The 24,004-nt window shown below is 37.9% G+C and overlaps 1 protein-coding gene across 1 annotated transcript; it reads left to right on the top strand.

Moving 5' to 3' along the window:
- The first annotated feature begins 458 nt into the window (after window positions 1–458).
- Window positions 459–18,258, top strand: LOC131696693 (TBC1 domain family member 2A-like). The gene is made up of 9 exons (XM_059022357.1): window positions 459–1,153; window positions 4,061–4,335; window positions 6,819–7,208; window positions 10,956–11,128; window positions 13,181–13,678; window positions 14,725–14,848; window positions 15,373–15,558; window positions 15,916–16,037; window positions 17,288–18,258. The coding sequence occupies exons 1-9, from the start codon at window positions 1,027–1,029 to the stop codon at window positions 17,520–17,522; spliced, it is 2,130 nt and encodes a 709-aa protein (XP_058878340.1). The 5' UTR covers window positions 459–1,026; the 3' UTR covers window positions 17,523–18,258.
- The last annotated feature ends 5,746 nt before the right edge of the window (window positions 18,259–24,004 follow it).

Genomic DNA, 24,004 nt, shown 5'->3' with positions numbered 1-24,004 from the left:
TCCTGAATGTCCGGCTTTCGACTGACCCTGGAATGAACTGCAAAAACATCCATTCTGGGGCACTCTGTTCTGGTTATACAGCACCCTCAGAGATTGAGAGGGAGATTGTTGACGAGGATTCATTCATTCTCTGTCACAATTACCAACCATTTTTATTAGTGGGGCTTGCGAAGCAAGAGTCCCCTCTTAAAATCTTCAACGTACTTCTTCTTCTTATTCTTTGGCACGCTACTCCTCTTACACCGTTTAAGCTAGAAACGCCGGTCAAACTTTAAAATGTGTAGACCGGTCTCGAATAGTGTGCTTGTATACAACTTTTTGATATCTTTTATACTTTTTAAACTATTAAGCTTTTTATCATTTTTTTGTCTATCTTCATTCACTTTAATGGGACTTTTTTCAACATTCTAAAGCTCCCCATTGTTTAAAAACTCCCAGATTTCCAACATTCTATTTACTGTAAACGATGTAACTTTTGACACAAATCAGCTACTTTGACCACTTTCCCAACAAGTAAGACAAAAAGTTAGAGGGTATGACATCTTTCTCTACTTCTCTGCTATTCAAATTTGAAATCAAAACATAAATAACTTTTACCAATCAAGAGGTCCACCTGTTTTAGTAACCGCACCAACTAAAATTTTCTCTAACTTTTTATAAACTGCCATTTTGACCACTTTCCCAACAAGTTAGACAACTACTTAGATCAAATGAAATCTTCCTCTACTTCTCAGCTATTCAAATATGAAATCAAAACAGGAATGGCGTCTACCAATCAAGAGGTACAGCTGTTTTAGTAACCGCATCAACTTCTTTCAGTAGGCTACTTCCCACTGTTGAATTAACTGTCATAGAACTTTGAGAAATATCAAATTCTAGCACATTCTAAGCATGAGACAATTAATAAACAATGTGACTTTTGACACAAATCAGCTACTTTGACCACTTTCCCAATAAAACAAGCCCCACAACTTGTAAAGTTACCATCTAGTTTGTTTTGTTTTACAGGCATTAAACAGCCAAGCCATGCTGTATTGGTTGCAGCAGCTGCAAATAAAACGGTGGCAGCACAATACCAGCCTGGTGAAAATACCTGCAGAGCCCTCCACTACCTCCACACAGCTCTGCCAGCTGCCTTCTGCACCTTGGGAAGGTAAGCTCACTGACAGCCCAGTTTTAATTCTAGCTCAAGTTGACCAAATTGTGTGTGGGGTGGGGTTCTTCAGTTTGTGATCTGATGGAGAAAAGGGTTCCAGGGTAGGTGTTGTGTGCATGCAAAACAAAAGAGCTGAACCGGAATAACCCAATTTAAATTATTTATTCTAAACGCTTACAAAGTGTTGCTATACTCTTGTAACCACCACATATTTTTTCATGTTTTGCGCTTTATTGTAATTATATCTAAGATATTTTCATGAGGTGTAAAGTGAAGCAAGAAATGCAATGCTTTAATTAGGTGAGGTAACAAAAGTACCAGGACTTTGTTTATTGTGTCTGGTGTCAGATATCTTAATGAATTCAAACAATCAAAAATGATGATCATACAGGAGAATGTTGGTGCTGTGTGGTGGAAAGAACTCAAAATAACAAAAGGGTGATTTCAATTCTGCCCCATACCCATGCTGAGAGTGTTCACAGTGAGACAGTCTCATTTCTGCCGATGACTCGTCGGCTCTGTTGTGCTTGAAGCCTTGAAGCAGGCTTAGTTGCTGAGAACACAAACATGGTAACTAGACAGGGATTCACTTTGTGATGTTATCTTCTGCCTTGTTTCCATTTTTATAACAACAGCGTTGTGTGGAGGTGACTCTGGCTGTTCATCTGTCCATCTGTATGTCACACTTGTCTAATTTTGGTTAAACTAGGTGTACACATTCTCTGGTAATATTTATTGTGCGTCCATTCATGTCTTGGGACTTTTCAGGAAACTGCATTGCCATTTCATAATACTTATGTCATGGTCATGAATTTACAGTCATGGTGGGGAATGTATGTTAATGAAATACTTGGTTCATACTTGGATTCAGGTTAACCAAATTGGGTTAATATTGCTCCCTCCCAATGCTATTTTATTTATTTTTTCTCAATTTACTGCTGTGATGATAAAATTGTCAATTTTTATAATTTACAGTCCTTTTGCCTGTCCAAACTACTCACAAGACAAGCTGTAAAAATGTCTTAACACCAGATTTAAATACCACTGAACTCTTTATTAACAACACCCAGTAGACTTACACTATTTTAGATCTGGTGCTGTTTTAGACTAGGTACTGTATACAGGTTTAAAGCTGGCAAGATGTATATGCACCTCCGTATGTATAATAAAATAGACCCAGTATTTACAGCTGACTCTTGTCTTCTGGTATAAGAATGACATATACTTTTAACCTGTACTTTCTTAAGACAGCAGCTTAAACAACACAGCCCGCAAACACCGTTTCTGACAGCTGTTGTGAGTGAGACTCTCTAATGTTGCCAGAAACTTTCCCAAGCAAAAGGTGCAGGGAAGGAAATTTTCATTTCACTAAAACATACATATATCTACAGCTTTTGGAAATACGGAGAATGGAACCAAATAATACATTTGTATATCTAATCATTTAATTATATTTACTCCATGAAGTCCAGCAAGTAAGTACAAATGTATTGCAGTACATTAGAATGGCATTTCCACATGATAAATGAATATGTATGAAATGTGTACTTTGTTTGAAGGGATGGGCAGTTGAGATGCTTGTGCTCTTTTTCAGGAAGGACAGAGGACTTCCTCCCAGCAGTAAAGACCCCCAAGGGCCTAGTCGGAGAAGCCGCAGCCTGTCTGCCAGACAAGCACCCCATCACAGAGATACAGTAAGACACTACCTGCATACCTTGTTTTTTATGTGCCTCTTAATGGGAAAACACACTGAATTAAATGGCTCTCTTACGTACAGTGTAAGTACCAAAATCACAGCAATGGCTAGGGCAATGTCAGTTGCTCATGATTTGCTAGCACCTAATATTTTGTAACCAAAATATATTCCTTGGCTTCTATTTTGCTTTTATCCTAAGGTCATTTTGTATTTGAAAATTTACAGAAGTTATTCAAACCTGTTATGTAAACTAGTCAGCCCTATCCAGGCAGCTGCCTGTAAGCAAAAGAAGCAACCAGTTGAGCTTTGGATTTTGTTATTTGTTGTGTACTACTTTAGTTTGTGTGTGTGTGTGTTTTGTTTCTATGCATTTAGTTTTGTTTTCTCTGTACTTTGCCTTCAGAAGTCAGTTTGTGTTTCCTCTGCCTTGCCCTTACAGGAACATAGTCCTCAATATCTGTGGAAACAAGCCAGCTCAGGAGCTGAGACGGAGTGTGTTCAACTTTGACAAGATTCAGCAGTCGGAAGACTGTCCCTGTGAGGATCCTGTGACACAGATACTGGGGGAAACAGGTGCATCCTTCAGTTGACAGGAAACTGCACTGCAAAGTCTGTGTCTCTGCTTATTTCATGTCTGGATCAGTTCAATGCGGGGACCACCACAGTGGCTCTGAAACTATTACATTCTTCTCATGCAGGGTAAGAACTCTTTCTGCTGTTATAAATGTGCAGAGGTTTCCTGTTCCTAAAAGGTGAACCATGCAGGAGTAAAGCTTGTTAATAAGATAAAGAATGAGTGTCAATAAAGCCTTTTTTTAAGAAATTTCTAGAAAACTCACTAGATAGCTCACAATTTCACCTTTCATTGAAAACAACAGCTCTTTTTAACAACTATTTTCTTTTGCAGCAAATTGTAGTTTTGGCTAGGCACCCTAGAATTAACATCGGTACTATGGGTTCTATGATGATTTTTGTATGTATAACAAATTTGAATTCCAGAAATAATCATTATTTTCTTTTTTTGTTTAATGATTATGAAGGGTATATTGTCAGGTAGGTGGCTCCAGAATAAAATAAAGAACCAGCAAGTTTAAGAAAAAAAAATAAAAATAAATATATATATATATATATATATATATATATATATATATATATATATTAAATATTCATGCATTTCAAATGCTTTCTTTGCTTGCTCTCTTTCCTAGCACCTCCAGCACCGCCTGTACCTCTGACACCCCCAGCACCTACAGTCCTTTCAGCTCCTTCAGTTTCTTCAGTTACAAACGAGTCTGCGCAGGAAGCAAAGACTGGAGGAAAGAGTTCTCCATCAAGCAGCATGAACAAGAGGGAGAAGAAAATGACCAGTTCTCTTCAGCCTTCTGGGGAGAAGGTGTCAGGAAAGGAGGGGAGCCCCGTGGACAAACTATCCAGACTCCAGCACGAGGTGTTCACGCTCACTGAGGAGCTCAAGTCACAAAAGGTATATGTTTGGTTTGGGTGTCTGAAGTATATTTAAGCACATAACAACTGATAACTGAGTTATTAAATAATATGTCTTGTGAGGCACTTGTACAATGAATGATTGAACCTTATAAATGTTTCCCATAGTAAAATCATAAAGCATAGTGGTACAGCATAGGTCAGCATTGTAAAGACCAGCTAGGTATGGTAAAGCGTATTAATAAACATGGAAAGCCAGGGTACACTGTGGGAAAATAACAGTCTAATCACGGGGAAAGCATGGGAAAACTGTAAAAAATACTGTGCAAAAACACAGTGGTAAACCTTTATAAAGTTGTATGATAGTATTTAAATATGATGTTGTATCTATAATAAGCATGGTATGAACGAACATAAGACAGAAACAGTGGATTTAGTCAAGCAGTTACACAAAGTAATACAAACTCAAATCCAAGACCAGCAATAATTTTGCCTAAACTGATTAAAGTACTGATCTACTGTATTGACTGTGTGATGTCTTAACTCTTTTTCTATGCAAGTCAGAAACCTGCATGCTGACCACAAATTGGTTGCTTTACTGTGCATTTTCTTTCCTCTTTGGCTAAGGTGTCACTGGGTGTGAAGGCAAACGCATTTAGCAGAATAACTCATGCATTACCTAACAGGAGAGCTTTTTAAAAGTGTGATAACTGTATTGCTGATAATCCAAATTGTTATAAACATGGTGGTATGATGTTCTATAGTAGCTGTGTATGTAAAATAGGGTTGAAGGGCACTTCTGAAACAGTGAAGAGAGTCTGTTGTTGCTTCATTGTCTGTAAGTGAAACTCTTGTGCTGTACTACTGTTCTTATGAATCCATAAAGGTTACAATGTAGAATTTTTTTTATTATTTTGTCATCAACACATACAGTACAAGTGTATTAAAATACAAAATCTCTGGGGCCCCCGAGAGGCTCAGCTGGTAAAGGCATGAGTGCATGGTGTGCAGGGTGAGTCAGGAAGTCAAGGGTAATTTTGTGCCCTGTGCAGGGACTGTTTCTGCAGGGCTAGATCTAAACAGTCACAATAGAGCTCCTGAATGCAATTCTGGGTTTTCGCTCATGACTCCTATCTTATGATGATAAAAAGACAGCTTACATTTTTGCCTGTGGTCACAAAACTTCCTTTTACATTTTTATGAGCTTCAATAAGCATATTTTATTGCTTCCCAAACATAAACTTTAATCTTGCATCGCCGCCTTCTTGTTTCCTGTTAGTAACCCATACGACTTTTAACGCGGTGATCAAATGCACCTGATCTGCAACATGCAAGAGTTTGTAGCTAATTGTATATTTGATCTAAAATTAGACCAACAGACACAATCTTTCTTTGTGCACAGAATTTATTGTGCATGTGCATTTTGACTTATTTTATCATTAGTTTTTGTGTCTTGATTAAAGACACGGTTATCCTGGACCTTATGAAACCACTTTACAAGACACCATTGCTCATTATTATTGTAATACTGGGACAGTATTTCCAGTGTTTGGTACTATTATTGCATTATCATTGTTTTCTTCTTTCAGAGTACAAAGAACAGAGCTGCAAAAACAAGGTCTTTTTTGAGCCTGTTAAAAACACAAGTTAAGCTGATCTCCTGAATGGTTTGAAAAATGACCACCAGCAGGCAGTGTGCAGAATTTTCAGTCATTTTGCTGGTCTTTTCTAAAAACACTTCACTGAATTCAGCTTTTATAATTGGTTAAAAAAAGGACATTGTTATTGAAATAGTAGGCTGTGTGGTCCAGTGGTTAAAGAAAAGGGCTTGTAATCAGGAGGTCCGCGGCTCAGATTCCAGTTCAGCCACTGAGTCACTGTGTGACCCTGAGCAAGTCACTTAACCTCCTTGTGGACGTTGTTGTAAGTGACTCTGCAGCTGATGTATAGTTCACACACGCTAGTCTCTGTAAGTCGCCTTGGATAAAGGTGTCTGCAAAATAAACAAAATAGTAATAATAATAATGTCTGATAATTGGTTTTAAGGCCACTGACGTATAATATAGGGCAGAGCTTCAGAGCCTTTTCTCATATGCACTACTAATAAATACTGCAACAGGCTGTTTTTTAGGGAAAATTGCATTGTACAGTAGACTATTTGAATTTACCTTTAGCCATAATTGTAATTAAATGCATTATGTTAACAGCTGTTCTTATATGATAAGTAAAACAGTATTTTTTTATTCAAAGGGATATTACAGATTTTTCAGGAAATGCAAGAATCAAAAACCTAAAACAAATACTATACCAGGCATTTTTAGTATGGTACAGTTTATTATCAGTACTCCAAACAAATCACTAATCTGAACAGGTCTGATCCCACCTGGTTCAGATTACAAAGAAAGTACAGGTGCATTATTCAGGGACCACCTACAGTATAATTTATTTACGGGACCTCCAACACAGCTCAAGAAGCTTCACCTTTAAGAGTAAATGACCATAGTGTTTTTGTTTTGAAATCAGGAGCTGGTGCGACTCCTTCACAAGGCCCTGGAGGCAGCACAGCAGGAGAAGAGGACCAGCAAACGGTTCCTGTCAGCAGCAGGGGAGCAGGAGCGGCTGGAACTGGTGCGGCACAAAGAGAGGTGTATCACGGACCTGGACGGCCGACTGGAGGCCCTGCTCAAAGACAAGGAGGAGCTGGAGCAGCGGCTGGCCATGCAGGACTGCCAAGTGAATGAGCTGCAGCAGCACGTGCAGCTCATGATGGAGAAGAACAACGCCAAGCAGGAAGTCATCCTCAAGCTCTCCGAGCAGGTGGCCGCCTGCATGGCTGACCCCCAGCGTACCGTAGCCAATTCCATGGGCACAGAGACCTTCTGCAGGCTGCAGGAGAAGATTGAGAACCTCAAGGTTATTTTAAAAGTTACTTTTACATTACAGCCATGGGAAGTACGTCAACTCTTGTTTCAAGAAACACGGATAAAACCACACTCTTTTTGTTGGTTTTGTTTGACCACCATGTAATCCTGCATGATGTGAAAAAGCAGTAAAGTAACTGATCCATGTTTTCACTGCTGGGGTGTCACATACGGTATTCTGCACCTTCTCTGCATCCAATAAGCATTACAAACATGACATCTTAACTAGATTTTATTAGCATTGGAGCAGACACACAATTACTGTTTGCCACTCCAGTCTAAGAATGATTCATTTATAGTAGAACCGGTCCAGGGGTCCAGCGAATATATACTAATATTGTATCTCAGAGGAAGTCGTTTTAGTATATTGTAGTTTCTTTATTAACGTCGGGGCATTATAAATGAACAACGTCAGGTACATCAGTGTGCCTAAAACACCAAAGTACGACACAGCATGTATTCTATACAAAAAAATCTGTGAAAATGACTGCACAAGCACTGAAGTACAGTATTTCTCAGTTTACAAAACAGCATTCCAAACAGTTCTTAACGTGCTTTCTCAGTGTATGCCAAAGTAATCTGACAGGTTTTTTTTACATTGTGTGTGTGTGTTAACCTGAGACATAAACAACAACAAGGATGCACGCTTTTTAACAGTACAGTAATTTTATGAATCCTTTACTTTTCTTTTATTTACTATGGTTAAACTGGGCAGTTATGTGAAGTGACAGCGTGTACAAATTCTGACCTGCTAAGAGCTGAATTTACTGTTTTAGACCCATAATAAAATGTGCATTGGTCAGTTTCCATCAGTACCATTCAGTTGGTAGCAGCATATGTAAGTCACACATGGCACAGGTCCATTGGGTAATGATGGTGTCATATCTTGCAGGATCAGATACGACAGGTTCGACTGTACTTTGTATCACGTTACTGTGATTTTGTACTCTATAGGTCAGGCTTGCACAGTGTTGATGTGATGTTACAATGAACAGCAAAAATTATTATAATAACATAAACATACTGGTATATATATATATAAAAAGATCCCTGTGTAACCCCAGGCTACTAGGCATGAGGGGGTACACTGCTCTCTGATAAGTTAGGAGACCAGTTATCTGCTTATTAGCAAAACTTAAATATAAAGTCAAATAATAATTCCAGACACGTGATCAGTTGGCCAACTATTTTTTTCTTCTATTTCTTTGTTATTAGAACAAAACAAGTATATTGTTTTTGTACAGTGTATTAATTGACATTAGTTAGCCACACTTTTTTTTTACGTATCCCAGCGATTTTCAAACAGTGTTTTATAGGGTACAAATGAGTACAATTATGAAAGCAAAGAAAAGCAGTGATCAGTCAGGACTAGGTCAAACCTGTGCTCTTAATAAGTAGAGCTCACAGTAGAAATGTTTTAAGTACAACCACAGATTGTGTTCTGATTTCATTCGTTTACTGTGTTTAAAAAACATATATGTTCAAAAAATATATTATCCTTACCTACAAGTCTTTAATGCAGTATCGTCACTGTGTAAGGCTAATATATAAGTGACTTTATTTAATACTAAACATCTTATTTTCAGCTTTTATAGCCTAGGCCCCAGATTAATAGTAATAGTAATGAGTTTCGTTTATTTCTTTTTTCTTATAGCTTTAACCACAAAACCACAATGAGATCTGTGATTTCGCCTAGAGACATCTCTGTCTGCACTAAGAAGCCAAAGTAAATTAAAGAACAACTAGCATGCTGGTACATTATGATAAAGCAAACTGCTTAGTGACACATGGATTGCAAGTGGTTCTAATGTAGTGACGCAAGCTGGTGACCTACTGGGCACTATTCTTACACAGTCTAACGCAAAAAACAAAACAAAATAAAAAAAAACAACAACTTTAGATTCACTTTGTATCATTTTCACATCCTGGTAACTTTTTAAAAGTTTAAAGCATTCCTTTGGCCTCCTGTTTAACCACAGTATTTCTGCAGTTTTACCCATGCTTTTCCCATGGTTATACAATGCATTTATAATAATTTACCTGGGTTTTACCATGTTTATTAATATACTTTTATTATTATTTATTTCTTAGCAGACACCCTTATCTAGGGCGACTTACAATTGTTACAAGATATCACATTATTTTTACATACAATTACCCATTTATACAGTTGGGTTTTTACTGGAGCAATCGAGGTAAAGTACCTTGCTCAAGGGTACAGCAGCAGTGTCCCCCAGCTGGGATTGAACCCACGACCCTCGGGTCAAGAGTCCAGAGCCCTAACCACTCCTCCACATACCTTCTTACCTTGTTATTGTAGTCTAGTATCTGCATAAATAAAGACATAGGCAGTCAGTATTTTTGGTCAATTATTTGATTTTTTTGCAGAGATACTTCCTCTGTTATGTTTCTCTTTAGTAATTTGTGGTTTTTCTTTTTTCATTTTATACTGTACTTCCCTTATTTTTATAATTCTTTGTACTCCTGCTACAAAGAATTATAAAAAACACTCCTTGTTTCTTCTTCTTAGTTGACTGTCATAGTAGTTCTGACTGGCTGGCTGTTAGCCTGGTCAGCAACCTCGGGTGTGTTCATGCATTACTAATTAAAACCACAGAGAAGTTAGCAACTGAGCCAGCTCCAGTCTCCCAGAATGAACAGATCAGACTGACTGGGATGTTTCCCTTTCATCTCCAAATCTAGGTCTTCTCTAGATGCAGAAAGCAAATTGGAAAGATATGTAGTGAATTCTAAATACAGTACAGTGCTGTGAATGTAGGGCACTGTTCACAAAAACACAAATGCCTGGTTTGCAAATTAAATTAATGTTTAATCTTGTTGACCCCAATGTGTTCTTTGGGGTGGGTCAAGTTGTAGCTGTTTCTGTATCAGTGCTTGATCTGTCCTAGTGCCTGCGTCATGGCTCCATATAGTGATATCCCCTGAGTGCACTGTGCAATGAAACAGCTACTGGCTGGTATGATTGCAGCAAATTAGATGTTTTATCTATCTGGTCTGATTGGCAATGGTTTTAAATTATTTTAGATATATTTAGGATCAGACCATTTTTGTGACATGAAAAACTATTGTACTACAGTAGAGTTGTTTCAGGATTTCTGGGAGCACTTGAATTAATAGGTATCACATTTGATACCAGGGTGACTCTGGTTTAAAGAAGAACCAAATAGCAAAAATTGTAAAAATAAATAAATAAATATAATTTCAGTTGCAGGCTATGCTAAAACTGCTAAAATTGCCAAAAACATAAACGCTTTGATTTCCGAATCGTAATCGGAAAAAAACATGTATTGTACACAACAGTTTAACTTTCAAAGAAATGACCCTTCACAGCCACAGTGTCCATAAGCACTCGGGTGACACACATATTGCACTGTAGAAAATAGCAGTCTTGTAATTAATATAAGCAGCACAAGGGAACAAGTGAACACTGCAGCGAAGAGGATTTTTAAATAAAATTAATTTAAGGAGCAGAAGCAAGATTATAATTGGAATGGCTCCATCAGAACTGTAAAATTAGTTATTTGGAAATGTACTAGGTTCATTTTTACATTTTAATAAACAAGTTCAACCCAGTTAAAAAGTAACAGGGTGTAGAAACCCTCTGCCTTTGGACTGCCCTGTCTTGGAAATGAGTGGGAGGTTGTGGGAGGGTTACTGCTTTCACCAGCTGCTGTGTTTTGTTTTAATCCTAACCCTAAACCTCTCTTTTGTGTTGCAGTGTGCCTACCTGGAGGCCAAAAACTGCCAGATTGAGAGCAAGTACCTGGTCGTGCTGCGCAGGCTGCAGGAGAGCAAAGGGCTGGACAGCAGTCAGCAGGAGATGGTGGAAAGGCTCATTGAGGACTCACTGCAGGGAGACAAGAAGGATGGCTTTAAACTCAACCCTGTCAGGTAAGACAGTACTGACATTTCCATACCGGGATTTCACAGCAAAAACTTTTTTCCCCCCGGTTACTTTCTTGTTTTTTTGTTACTAAGTATATTCAAATATTTAAAATGCAATTCTATTGCTAAACTGATGATGTGATTGCAAGCTACACCAGTTCCATTTTCATACAATACCCTCATAAACCGAACTGAAATACCAAAACAAGCAAAGGATCAAAATGTTAATGTTGGTTTGTTGCAATTGTGATCTAATAGGTGCGCAAATGAAAAGCCAAAAAAGAGCTGGAACTTACAGTAGTTTCTGGGCTTTGCTGTCTATGATTTTCTATGTCATGTGCCCTGCTCTTTTAATGTGATAATTGAATAATTGAGAAAAATATATATTTTGTTTATGTCACTTCTTTAAAACAAAACAAAAGAAACTCTTTTTGTTTTGTTGCATGGTCTGTTTAGAACAGAAGTGCAAATTATATGCATTTCCTATTTTTCATGATTATTTTCTCAGTTTGTTTTTGTCAATATTATAGAAATTCCTTTCGTAGAGTTTACTGTAGTCTTAACAACTGCACAGGAACTCAGATTGAATAGTATTGATTGTAAATTGAACAGAAAATGTTTGTTCTGCTGTTCGAGCGATTGATGCAAGCAGCTGAAATGAGCTTGCTGTTAACTGTATAGTAATCCACATCACAATACCACTGCACACCTTAGCAGGCAAAAAGAAAGGTCAAAGATTGGATTGACATTGAACTGCTCCCTAACCAACCACATAAAGAGCAATGTGCGTCAATAAACACTGCAATTCCAGGACCATATATAAGGGTTGATGTTAGGCAGTGAAGGTGTATATATGCCCAAAAAGAAGTTCAAGGCAGTATCACGGGTAAAGTGTCTTATTTTGCAGATTGTGCACAGAACTATTTTATAAATTATGTGTACAGATTATTATTATTTTTTTATACAGCAAATAGATTGATAAATGCACTGACATCTTCAAAATCAACGTCAAAGTTATTCAAGCACTTTACAATAGCTTGTGAAACGGTGTTGTCATTAACAGCCTGAGGGTAAAGTGTATCTGCAAGGACAGCTTTCAGTTCTATGTCAGATGCATGTTCACCATTTAGGCCCTGCAAAACAAATACAATGTGAAACATATATTGCTATTGGGCATCAGTCGACGTGTCGGTGACCATTGACAAGCAACCAGACTGTTTTACTAATTCCATAATCTCCTGCTTGTGATAGTCGGCAACTTTAGGTAAGTATTCACGTCTCAGCTGGGCTGATGAAGGAATCACTCCACCATTTGCTACACTCAGTATGAAGAAATTACATAACTTTTGGTTGTCCAGTTTTTCAAGAGGGATATTTGCGCAAACAAACATCCCTGTCAGGTCAAAATTTAATGTGTTTCGTGCTTCACGGTTTTCAGTGGACTTTTGGAACATGGAAGTTCACGTTTTTGGTTTCTTGGATTTCCGCCTTTCTCTTTCAGTGAATACTTGAATCTAAATGCCTGTCAAGAGATGATTTGCAGTAACATTGCAGGACATACAGAATAGCTTACCTCCATCGTATGAAATACAAATAATAATTATAAGAATATTGAAAAAAATCACGGTATTGGGCTAAGTTCGCAATTTCTGCGCAGTTACACAGGGCCTTATACATAACCCTAGGCAGGTTAGTTTCAGGCACATATACCATTTACACATAACCCTTTCCTGGTTCTTGTACTGGCTTCCAAACACATTTACCTCCTAACCGTCAAACTTCAGCCCACTCCCTTCTCTCCCTTTGTCTCTCTCCGCCAACTGTTCCAACTCAACTAACTAACTCCATGCTCTCCTGCAGCGATGGGGAGGAATACGCTGGCAGAGGGGACTGATTAGAAATATAACAGTACAACTTAACATAGAGGTTCATTACACATAACTAAATCACAAAAACCTGGAGCCATGCACCTACTGTACAATGTTGTATGATAATTTAGGGAATATGTGAATACTGCATGTTACCAGCATCCTTGTTTAACTTTGTGTTCCTTCCCAGTGAGTATGACGACTATGGATTCAAGACCATTCCTGATTATGAAGTAGAGGACGTGAAGCTCCTGGCCAAAATCCAGGCCCTGGAGATCCGTTCCAACAACCTGCGCAACAATGAGATGGTGGACAAGCCTTTGCGGACAAGGTGGGCTAACTACCTGGCCAGCCGTCCCTTGGACCAGCTGGCTCCCTCCCCAGAGCTGAAGGGCCTGATCCGGTGTGGGATCCCTGTGGAGTACCGGGAGCAGGTGTGGCGCTGGATCGTGAGGACACGGACGCAGGTCTCTAGGAAGTGGAATCCCAATTGCTACCAGGAGCTGAGGAAGCACTGCGAGGTGTCGGAGCACCTGGCCTCGCGGCAGATCAGGCTGGACCTGCACCGCACCCTCACCAGCAATAAGCACTTCTCCTCGCCCACCTCCGACGCAGTCCAAAAGCTGCAGCGCATTCTGCTAGCCTTCTCCTGGCAAAACCCCACCATCGGCTACTGCCAGGGCCTCAACCGATACTGTACCTTTTGTATTGAAAGTTCTTAATGCCATTCGCTCATTAAGTAGTAAAAGGTGTTGCCAAAAAAGACAAAACACTTTCTTGTACTTCTTGGACGTGGACTAGCATAACTTATCCTTTTCTAAAACAGAGAATAATGCCTATTACCGGTAAGCAGTGCCACAGGTAATGGCAGCATTACTGGTGTTTAACATTTTAGAGCACTTCGTTGGAGGTAGCTATGCCAGGACACTATACTAGAGCAAAGTGTTGTTGTATTAAAAATAGCAATAAGAATACACATGCAAACAGTGTTTATTTATTGATTTGAGAAATTATGACACCTAGTGGTTGTTAACTGTGTTGTGTATTCTTAGCTACTCATCCCTCCCCTGTACAATATATCTTTTTCTGGAATCACAAATATACTGGCCCAGATATGTTCTTTAATATTCTACACAACTGTAAAGACAACTGTGGTGGAAAGCACGAGTGGCCATATTCAGGCAGATTAAAAATAATTCCGGCGCCTCCTCAAGACTCACCTCTTCAGACAGCACCTGTAGAAACTCCTCTTTTCCATCTGGACACTTATCACTCTTCCTTAAATGCACTTTACTTGCTCTTATCTGCTCCCTATTTTACTGCATTTAACCCTGTACTTTAGAGTACTGTAATCTGTCGAGTGTCATTTAATCTGTAGTATTTTGTATTTAATTATATCCTGATGTAACTATCACTGACACTGTTATCTGTTCCGTTATTGAATCGTAATCGTATTAATACTTATACTGATTCTTGAAATGTATTTTTGTCAACGACTGTAAGTCACCCTGGATAAGGGTGTCTGCTAAGAAATAAAATAATAATAAATACAAATAAGTGTATAATTTACATAATTTCTTGCTAGTTTCATACATCAAATTCCTCTGAATTTATTTCAAAATAGGGCCTAAAATGTGTAAAAATGTGGCTTGGCACACCTATGTGTCCCCCTTTTCTTCTGAATATTAGCAGCACACTTCCAGTGGAGTCATGTGGTGTGTGTGTTTCCTCTTGCAGGTTGGCAGCTATTGCACTTTTAGTTCTGAAGGGTGAAGAGGATGCCTTCTGGTGTCTGGTGGCTGTTGTTGAAATCATAATGCCACAAGACTACTACAGCAAAACCCTCACTGCCTCTCAGGTACAGTATGTACAACAACTGATTTCAAATCAGCGAACCCTCTTCTTCCCTCCAGGGACACAAGGACGCAACAAGCCCTTGCCACCTCTCGATCTTAGGCAACTTTCTCTGCCTCATTTTCTTTTCCCTTGTGGTATCCATTGTAGAGCTACCTTCTGGATATGGGTTTGTTCCATCCTGAGTACGTGGCCTATACACCTCAGTCTTCTTCTTTTTGTATCTGTGATGATTTGGTCTTCTCGTGGAGGTCTTTATTTGAGATTTTGTTTGACCAGTTTTTGCCTATTTTCCAAAGGCACCTGTTATGGAAATTGGCTAATTTGTCCATGTCTCTCCGTTATTACTAAGAAAATGTTAAAATATTTGTGACACTGCTCGTCAGCCTATAGCTGAGTTTTAATGCTATCCCCTCTGCTTCACCAGTAAGTACTGTGGATGTGCTAATTCAGGCAGTCATAGTCCCTATTTGTTCTAACAGCTGAGCAACTCCTGCTGCTCTAAGCAGAGCTCTTTGTTCCTTGCAGGCTGATCAGAGGGTGTTCCGTGACTTTCTTGCTGAGAAGATGCCTCGCCTGATGGCCCACTTCAAGGAGCACAGCATCGATCATTCCCTCATCACCTTCAACTGGTTCCTGGTGGTCTTCGTGGAAAGTCTGGTCAGCGACATCCTGCTCAGAGCGTGGGATGCTTTCCTCTATGAGGGCACAAAGGTACAGCGCCGGCTGTGTTTAATACCCACCCCACCACCACCAACACCACCCACACCACCCACACTTACCCAACTGTGTTGAAACGTGCTTAATACATTTTTCAGCACAAATTGTTGAGAAAAATTGTCTTAACTTGCAAACATGTGCACAGTATGTCACACTTACATTGTAACAGCTTATCCAATTATTTTAAATTATAGTAATGACATTTTAGAGAGTTATAGAGAGTAAAAATGAAAAACATGGAAATAAGTAAAATATAATTAATTATAAAAGGGCTCAGTCCAGTGACGACTTGATGAGCGAAAGTATCCTTCTTTTTTAACCTGAACAGTATTTCCTTCTTTCTGTTTCCAGGTGATATTTCGCTATGCACTGGCCCTCTTTAAGTACAATGAAGAGGACATTCTAAAAATTCACGACAATCTGGAAATCTACCAATACCTCCGTTTTTTCACCAAAACTATCTCTGATGGCAGGTGAGGCAGAATGAGGATGATGATATTGTACAGCAGATGCATCAGACCAGTTGCTGTCAATCACAGACTGTATAAACAGTTCACACTCATCTCACTCACTCCAGTGGCCATGCTTTTAACCACTAGTAAAGTTAGCGATTTCAGTAAACTGTCTTGTACCATTTTGATGATGGTAAATGTGAACAGTGATTTTGCAGTTTACTGAGCTTTACCATGCATCCACTATGAAACCGTAAGTCCTTCTTTACCATTCACTTCCTACAGGTAATGGAGCCCCCACATAATGTCCTCTTTGCAGCGTAGAAAACAGATGTACTGTATGTATAGCTGTTTAATGAACAGTTTGCAAGCAGATTATTAAAGTGTTGAACAATTTAACTGGTAGGTCAATTGGCTGGTTTCACAGGCCCTGATTAGCACTAATCCTGGACTACCTATTGTTATCTTAGGTAAGGTAGTCCAAAATTAGTGCTAATTGTAGTTTGTGAAACCAGCCGTTTAAGATCCTATTAAAAACAGAATTTTCTTGCCATTAGGTCTTAGTAGTAAAAATAAGTTATCCTAAGGATGAATAATTCCAAGGTTCTGTTGCCTTTTATTTACTGAAAACATTTCCTTTCTGTTATACTGTAGCACGGAACTGGATCAATCAGTCTGCTTTCTCTTGATTTTCAGTGAAATAACTGGGATTATATGATAATAATTTGGCAGAGCTTTCTCACAATGACTGTAAAGCAGCAAAAATATGTTTCCATTTAGTTCTCAAAGCCTTTTCATTGGAATTATTGATTCAATCACCATGTTTCTCCTATGCCCAGCCACTAAACCTGAAATACAAACACATTCATTTAGATGCAGCCATTCATGCTTCAGTATTAGACAAGAATCCAGGCAGTGCTGGCTGTGCAGAGACAGGGGGCCATTGACTGATTTGGACCACCTGAAGATTGATACACTGTAGAAGTTAATGGGTTCAATCTCTAAACAATTATGTTATAAAATTAGCAAGCAACAACTTTGTATGTCAGACTTACATTTTTTGTTCCTGTTAGAACTGTGCATTGTTTCTCAAGTGTGTGTTTGTCTTTTTGTCTTTTTATGACTTTACTTTTGGCAGGCCCATACGTTATTGTTTATTTATTTATTTGTGTATTTTTTGAAAGGGGGAAAAATGCAGAGTTCCCAGGTCCTTTAACTTTGCAGTTGTTTCATCAGTGGCATTTTGTTTTCTCTGTATCTTCTGTCTTTAGGAAACTAATGACCATAGCGTTTAATGATATGAACCCCTTCCCTATGAAGCTGCTGAAGAACAGACGAGAGTTTCACATGGAGAGGCTGACAGCCGAGCTGCTGGAGCTGGAGAGGATACAGGAGGAGTTTGTGAAAGAACAACAAGTGGAGCGCAAAGACAAGGACCTGGACACTGCTGTCAACGAAGATGAAGAAGTAATACAGACTGCAGTTAGCTTGCATCACACGTCCTGACGTTATTGAAAAATTACACATCACTGATACTATTTAAACTAATTTGTTTGCCTTATTATTCCCTGCTGTGGAATATAGTGGGGCTTACATATTGTGTATGTCACACATACATCTAACTGTTATCCTTTGTCTGTTGTTGAGTATATAGGTATGTCAGACTTACATTTTTACATGTACAGTTCGGCTCTTATTTTGTAATGGTGCGCGTAATGTACCGACATACTTGTTTTAGAGTCAACAAATTAAGTTTACCAAACCTGTCAAAATGCAGAATATTAATGGAAATAGGTGTGTTGGTAATACACACACACTACATCTCTGAATGCTTGACTTCAAATCCAGTTTAAGTCACACATGAAAGGAGTATGGTGGTCCTAAGCCCTCGGCTTCCACATCACAAAACCAACACACAGTGCAGCACAATTGGCACAAAGGATAAACCTGTTTCTTATCTCATAAAACAGCCTTTTACTATAATTATCATCTGTCAGTCTCTGAATTTCTTCAATCAGCAGTTCCATTCCACTCAGATCAGTTCAGTAAATTAATTATTTTGTAGTTTCCCAAGAAAACAAAAACTCATTGGAGATCTTGAAAATTAATGTCTTGAAATGTGATTAATTTAGGCCAGGCTAATCTGAACAAGTACAGAGATTCCAGTTACTTTTCAGACCGGCAACCAGGTTCCAGATTTTCTAAACGAGACTATCTCTGAAATAAACTTATTTTTTATGCATTGGTTGTTTGTTTATATTCCTGTAAATTGCATAGTTCAGTTATTGCTAAGTTAAGTGGAAGACGTTGCTTTGTTTAATTATGTTAAATTGTATGGCAATCCTTCATGATTTGCATGAGTTCACTTAGGTTTAGAGGTACAGTTTTAATTCATGTACCTCTGATAAACCTAAACTAAGTGACGAAAGCAAAAACACAAACGTTTTTTACTTGAGCTTGAAAAGGAAAAAATAGGATGAATACAGTGCTATATATACTGTGTGTGTGTATATGTGTGTATATATATATATATATATATATATATATATATATATATAATATTATTATTTATTTCTTAGCAGACGCCCTTATCCATATATATATAATTGATCGCTACATATAGATTTTTCAACGCTGGTAAAATGTTTAATTCAGTAATGATTTTAAAAATGTTTATTTTTTATTTTTTAAGGGATGCAAGACATGTAACAACTTTGTGTCTAAAGTTTTTAAATGCCAACTGTTAAATAAATAGATTTATGGATATTATTATTTATTTCTTAGCAGATGCCCTAATCCACGACGATTTACAATTGTTACAAGATATCACATTATTTTTACATACAATTACCCATTTATACAGTTGGGTTTTTACTGGAGCAATCTAGGTAAAGTACCTTGCTCAAGGGTACAACAGCAGTGTCCCCGACCGGGGATTGAACCCATGACCCTCCGGTCAAGAGTCCAGAGCCCTAACCACTACTCCACACTGCTGCCCTTATTAATGTGTTGATAGTAGGGATAGCTTTTGTGACTGGAGCATGGCTGCATTGTCTATTGCGCTGAATTTTAACCAATTTTAACAAATTGTTCCCATTATTCTTATTTTTTATTTTAGCTTTTCTCTTCAAATATTTTTTAGAAAACAAAAAAGCACAAACAAAATCTCAGCGTGTTTCATCTTATTCATGAGTAGACTTAATTTGATACAGAGGAACACCCCTTTTTTATACACGCAATTTTCCACAGGTGATTAATCACCTTTTAAGAGATGGCTCAGTTGACAAACAACTCTTGAGAAGGGAAACTTTTGTGATATTTTTTTTAATTCTGTTCCACCACATGGCCTTAATGAAGACTTTAAATATGGGTATTTTTTGTAGAATGTATGTTTGTATGTATACAGTATATACCTCTGTTCATTATTCAAGTTGCAGAGTAAAAAGAAAAAAGTAACTTAGTAAAAGAATATTTAGTGGTATGAAAAGTTTTGTGTTGACGTACAGATTGAGTGTTTAAAATAATATAAAAAATATGGTCTTCTGCCTTCTGTTGTCATTTCTGTACCTAATTACTTATTAATTTCAGTTGTTTTTGATTGTTCTGATTGTCAATTGAAGGTTTGTGATGTAAAGGTGATTAATCGCCTGTGGAGAATTGAGTGTAAAAAAAAGGGGGTGTTCCTCTGTATCAAATTAAGTTTACTCATGATTAAGACTCTGTCGAAACACGATTTTGTTTGTGCTTTTTTGTTTACTAAAAAATGTGAAGAGAAAAGCTAAAATAAAAAATAAGAATAATGGAAAAATGTGTTAAAATTAATTATTTTTGTGAAGAATGGGTTGTCTTTTTCACTCGAATCACTCTATAAGGGCCTGTTGGCAACCAATACAAGCTGCCTTTATTTTCTCAGGTGTTGCCAGGTTGATTACCTGGTCAAAGACTAAACACATACATGTAAAACATTTAGAACATATTTGTATTCTGTATTTGTATATTATGATATTTGATTGGATTTTTTATGTACGTATTATTGCACAATAGGGAGAATTAACGAGAACATTTCTAATATTTAGGCGTTCATTTTTGTATTGCTGTTTTATAATGTGATGGCAATCTGAACTATAGTCAAAGTCTCTCAAAGTGAATTATTATTTTAGGAAAGTATTACGGCACAAGCACTTATATATTACCAGTGTCACTCTCCTCACAAGGTTAAACTGTGAAACCCAGAACATACTTTAACTGGCTGAGATGAGCCCTTTTCAAGGCATTTTCTCTGCTGTATAATATAACAGAACTTGTTTTTTGATGAAATGGTGTGCATTTTTTGTGCATCCTTTGTGTAAGGTATTTGAACTAAAAAACATCAAATACTGGTATTATCATTGTGTTTTAGATTTGTTAAACAAAATCTTATTCTACTGAAAATATTTCTCTTTTGTTTCTATAAAGGTTTATATAAATACAGTAATAACATTTGCTGACACTGCAGTGGAGAAACACTTCATTTATTAATTTGTCCCACAGCAAATTCAGAAAAGATTGTTCTACAACAGTGTTAATACCTCCCTTTAGTTTACTGATAATAAATGTTAATAAAAAACATTAACTAATATTAAACTGCTGAAACGTCTGTATTTCTTTTCCCCAATATATTTCTGTTTTACTCAATGACATTCCAGTTAATTATTCAACATCCAAGCTTTTATGTTGTGTATCCTGATGCAGTCAACATTTTAAAATCATAATTTTTTCATCTATGTTTGGAAAAGGAGACCATATAGAAAAAAGCTAGTCGAGGATCAAATGATGATATATGAACCTCTAATACAATCACTAATAATATATATTGTAACAAAAGGCTGTCACTGGGACTTTGTGCATGCGTCTGTGCTTGAAGTGCTTTGCAGAGCAAAGTTGCATGGTCTGCGACCGTGCTTCCCATGCGTAGGAACGCTTACCCTGCTGCAGACACTGTTCCCCTATATTGGATTATTGGTGCAACCTTGCAGGATCATTATATGTACCTTGCAGGAGCCAGGGGGAGTGGGGCTGATAGTGGCCACTGATTGGTCGTGGTTAACCTGCAATGTTGTACGGGTTGTGGGCTGTAAGAGGCAGCTTGCATGCTAGACAGGAGTGGAGAGTTGGAGAAGTAACCTGTCTTGCTAAGAAGTATGTAGCCTGTTCTTTAATGCAAAATAAAATTGATTGCTGCTTTTGAAGAACGCCTGTCTCACACTTCCATTCTTACCAAGTCATTACTATATATATATATATATATATATATATATATATACAGACATGCTCAAATTTGTTGGTACCCCTCCACAAAAAACGAAGAATGCACAATTTTCTCTGAAATAACTTGAAACTGACAAAAGTAATTGGCATCCATCATTGTTTATTCCATATTTAATAGAAATCAGACTTTGCTTTTGATTTTTTTATTCAACATAATATTGTAAATAATAAAACAAATGAAAATGGCATGGACAAAAATGATGGGACCGCTAACCTAATATTTTGTTGCACAACCTTTAGAGGCAATCACTGCAATCAAACATTTTCTGTAGCTCTCAATGAGACTTCTGCACCTGTTAACAGGTAGTTTGGCCCACTCTTCTTGAGCAAACTGCTCCAGCTGTCTCAGGTTTGATGGGTGCCTTCTCCAGACTGCAAGTTTCAGCTCTTTCCATAGATGTTCGATAGGATTCAGATCAGGACTCATAGAAGACCACTTCAGAATAGTCTAATGTTTTGTTCTTATCCATTCTTGGGTGCTTTTAGCTGTGTGTTTTGGGTCATTATCCTGTTGGAGGACCCATGACCTGCGACTGAGACAGAGCTTTCTGACACTGGGCAGTACGTTTCGCTCCAGAATGCCTTGATAGTCTTGAGATTTCATTGTGCCCTGCACAGATTCAAGGCACCCTGTGCCAGGCGCAGCAAAGCAGCCCCAAAACATAACCGAGCCTCCTCCATGTTTCACTGTAGGTATGGTGTTCTTTTCTTTGAAAGCTTCATTTTTTCATCTGTGAACATACAGCTGATGTGACTTGCCAAAAAGCTCCAATTTTGACTCATCTCTCCAAAGGACATTCTCCCAGAAGGATTGTGGCTTGTCAATATGCATTTTAGCAAATTCCAGTCTGGCTTTTTTATGTTTTTCTTTCAAAAGTGGTGTCCTCCTGGGTCTTCTTCCATGGAGCCCACATTCGCTCAAAAAGCGACGGATGGTGCGATCAGAAACTGACGTACCTTCACCTTGGAGTTCAGCTTGTATCTCTTTGGCATTTATCCTTGGTTCTTTTTCTACACTTCGCACTATCCTTCTGTTCAATCTGGGGTCGATTTTCCTCTTGCGGCCGCGCCCAGGGAGGTTGGCTACAGTTCCATGGACCTTAAACTTCTTAATAATATTTGCAACTGTTGTCACAGGAACATCAAGCTGCTTGGAGATGGTCTTGTAGCCTTTACCTTTACCATGCTTGTCTATTATTTCCTTTCTGATCTCCTCATACAACTCTGTCCTTTGCTTTCTCTGGTCCATGTTCAGTGTGGTGCACACAATGATACCAAACAGCACAGTGACTACTTTTCTCCATTTAAATAGGCTGAATGACTGATTACAAGATTGGAGACATGTGTGATACTAATTAAAGAAACTAATTAGTTTGAAATATCACTATAATCCAACTATTTGTTATCTTTTCTAAGGGGTACCAACAAATGTGTCCAGGCCATTTTAGAATATCTTTGTAGAATAAGCAATAATTCATCTCTTTTCACAGCTTCTTTGCTTTATTCTATGACATACCAAAGGCATGCAAGTATACATGATAAAATAGCTGTTAATTTCATCACTTTTCAGGAGGAATGAAGCATTATTTCAATGAGCTGTAAGGGTACCAACAAATTTGAGCATGTCTGTGTATATATGTGTGTGTGTTCTAGTGCACTGATGGTGAATTAGGATCACTAACCACATTGTCAAACAGGTTATACAGCAATAACGATCCATGACGTGGTACGGAACAGAAAAGCCAGCGCTCTTCCTGCAGTGATTTAGAGGATAGATCTCAAACCCCAGTTCACTAGAGTGGCCATTTATAAAAGAGCTTTGAAACAGACTTTAAAGTTATAAGTGTAAAAAGTTGTCAGGATGTTAACAATGAAAACAAAAATTAGAGGTACCTTATTCAAACAGTTGTAGCAACAAGTGGGGACATATTTTTTCGGAATACAGTTACTCTTTAAGATTGAGCTTTATGTTAATTAGCCATGAGGTTTTTGAATGCTCTGTACTCCCAACACAGAAGCACATGTGTGTGCAAATATATTTTTCTTATGTGTTTACTTTTCTACTTTAATAGAAAAGTGTGTAATGTGTAAATGTGAAATGATCTTAAATGACCAATTGAAAGGTATTGTTTTTTCTGATATTCATTTATTATACCAGTATTTTTTTTTTCTTTACATGGCCCCAGACATCGTTTAAATGATGCTGTTGAGTTTACCGCAGGTTATATGCACCTTTACAAAAGAAAATGTAAAAGTAGCAGCCTTAATATAGAGAGGAGTGTTCTCATTAATGGTTTAAGATTGAGTACTTAGTCTTGGTTTGTATAAACAGGGTGCACAATGTACAAAAAGATCTGAGACCTGGGTACCGATTTTGATACTTGTGAGGGAGATGGTATTCAGTTCTGGGCACATATTGTATCAAAGATCCCTTCTATGGGCCATTTCTATTTTTATTTCCCCCCCCCCCCCCCCCGAGTCGACCATTGTTCAGCTAATTGGTACATGAACAAAGCACAATCTCGTTGGAGATAATTGCTTCAAATTACAGTCACAGAATCTAATAAGTAAATCACTCCCTACCCTAGTCTTAAACATCTGGTATAAAGAAAAGCTTCAAAATGAAATATGAATGCCTCACAGTATATTGGTCCTAATTCAAATTCCTTTTGCCTCTCTTA

Source organism: Acipenser ruthenus, chromosome 4 (genome assembly GCF_902713425.1).
Source record: "Acipenser ruthenus chromosome 4, fAciRut3.2 maternal haplotype, whole genome shotgun sequence".
NCBI lineage: Eukaryota > Metazoa > Chordata > Actinopteri > Acipenseriformes > Acipenseridae > Acipenser > Acipenser ruthenus.
Note: the sequence above shows the minus strand (reverse complement) of the source record. Positions and strands in the feature narration are given on the sequence as shown.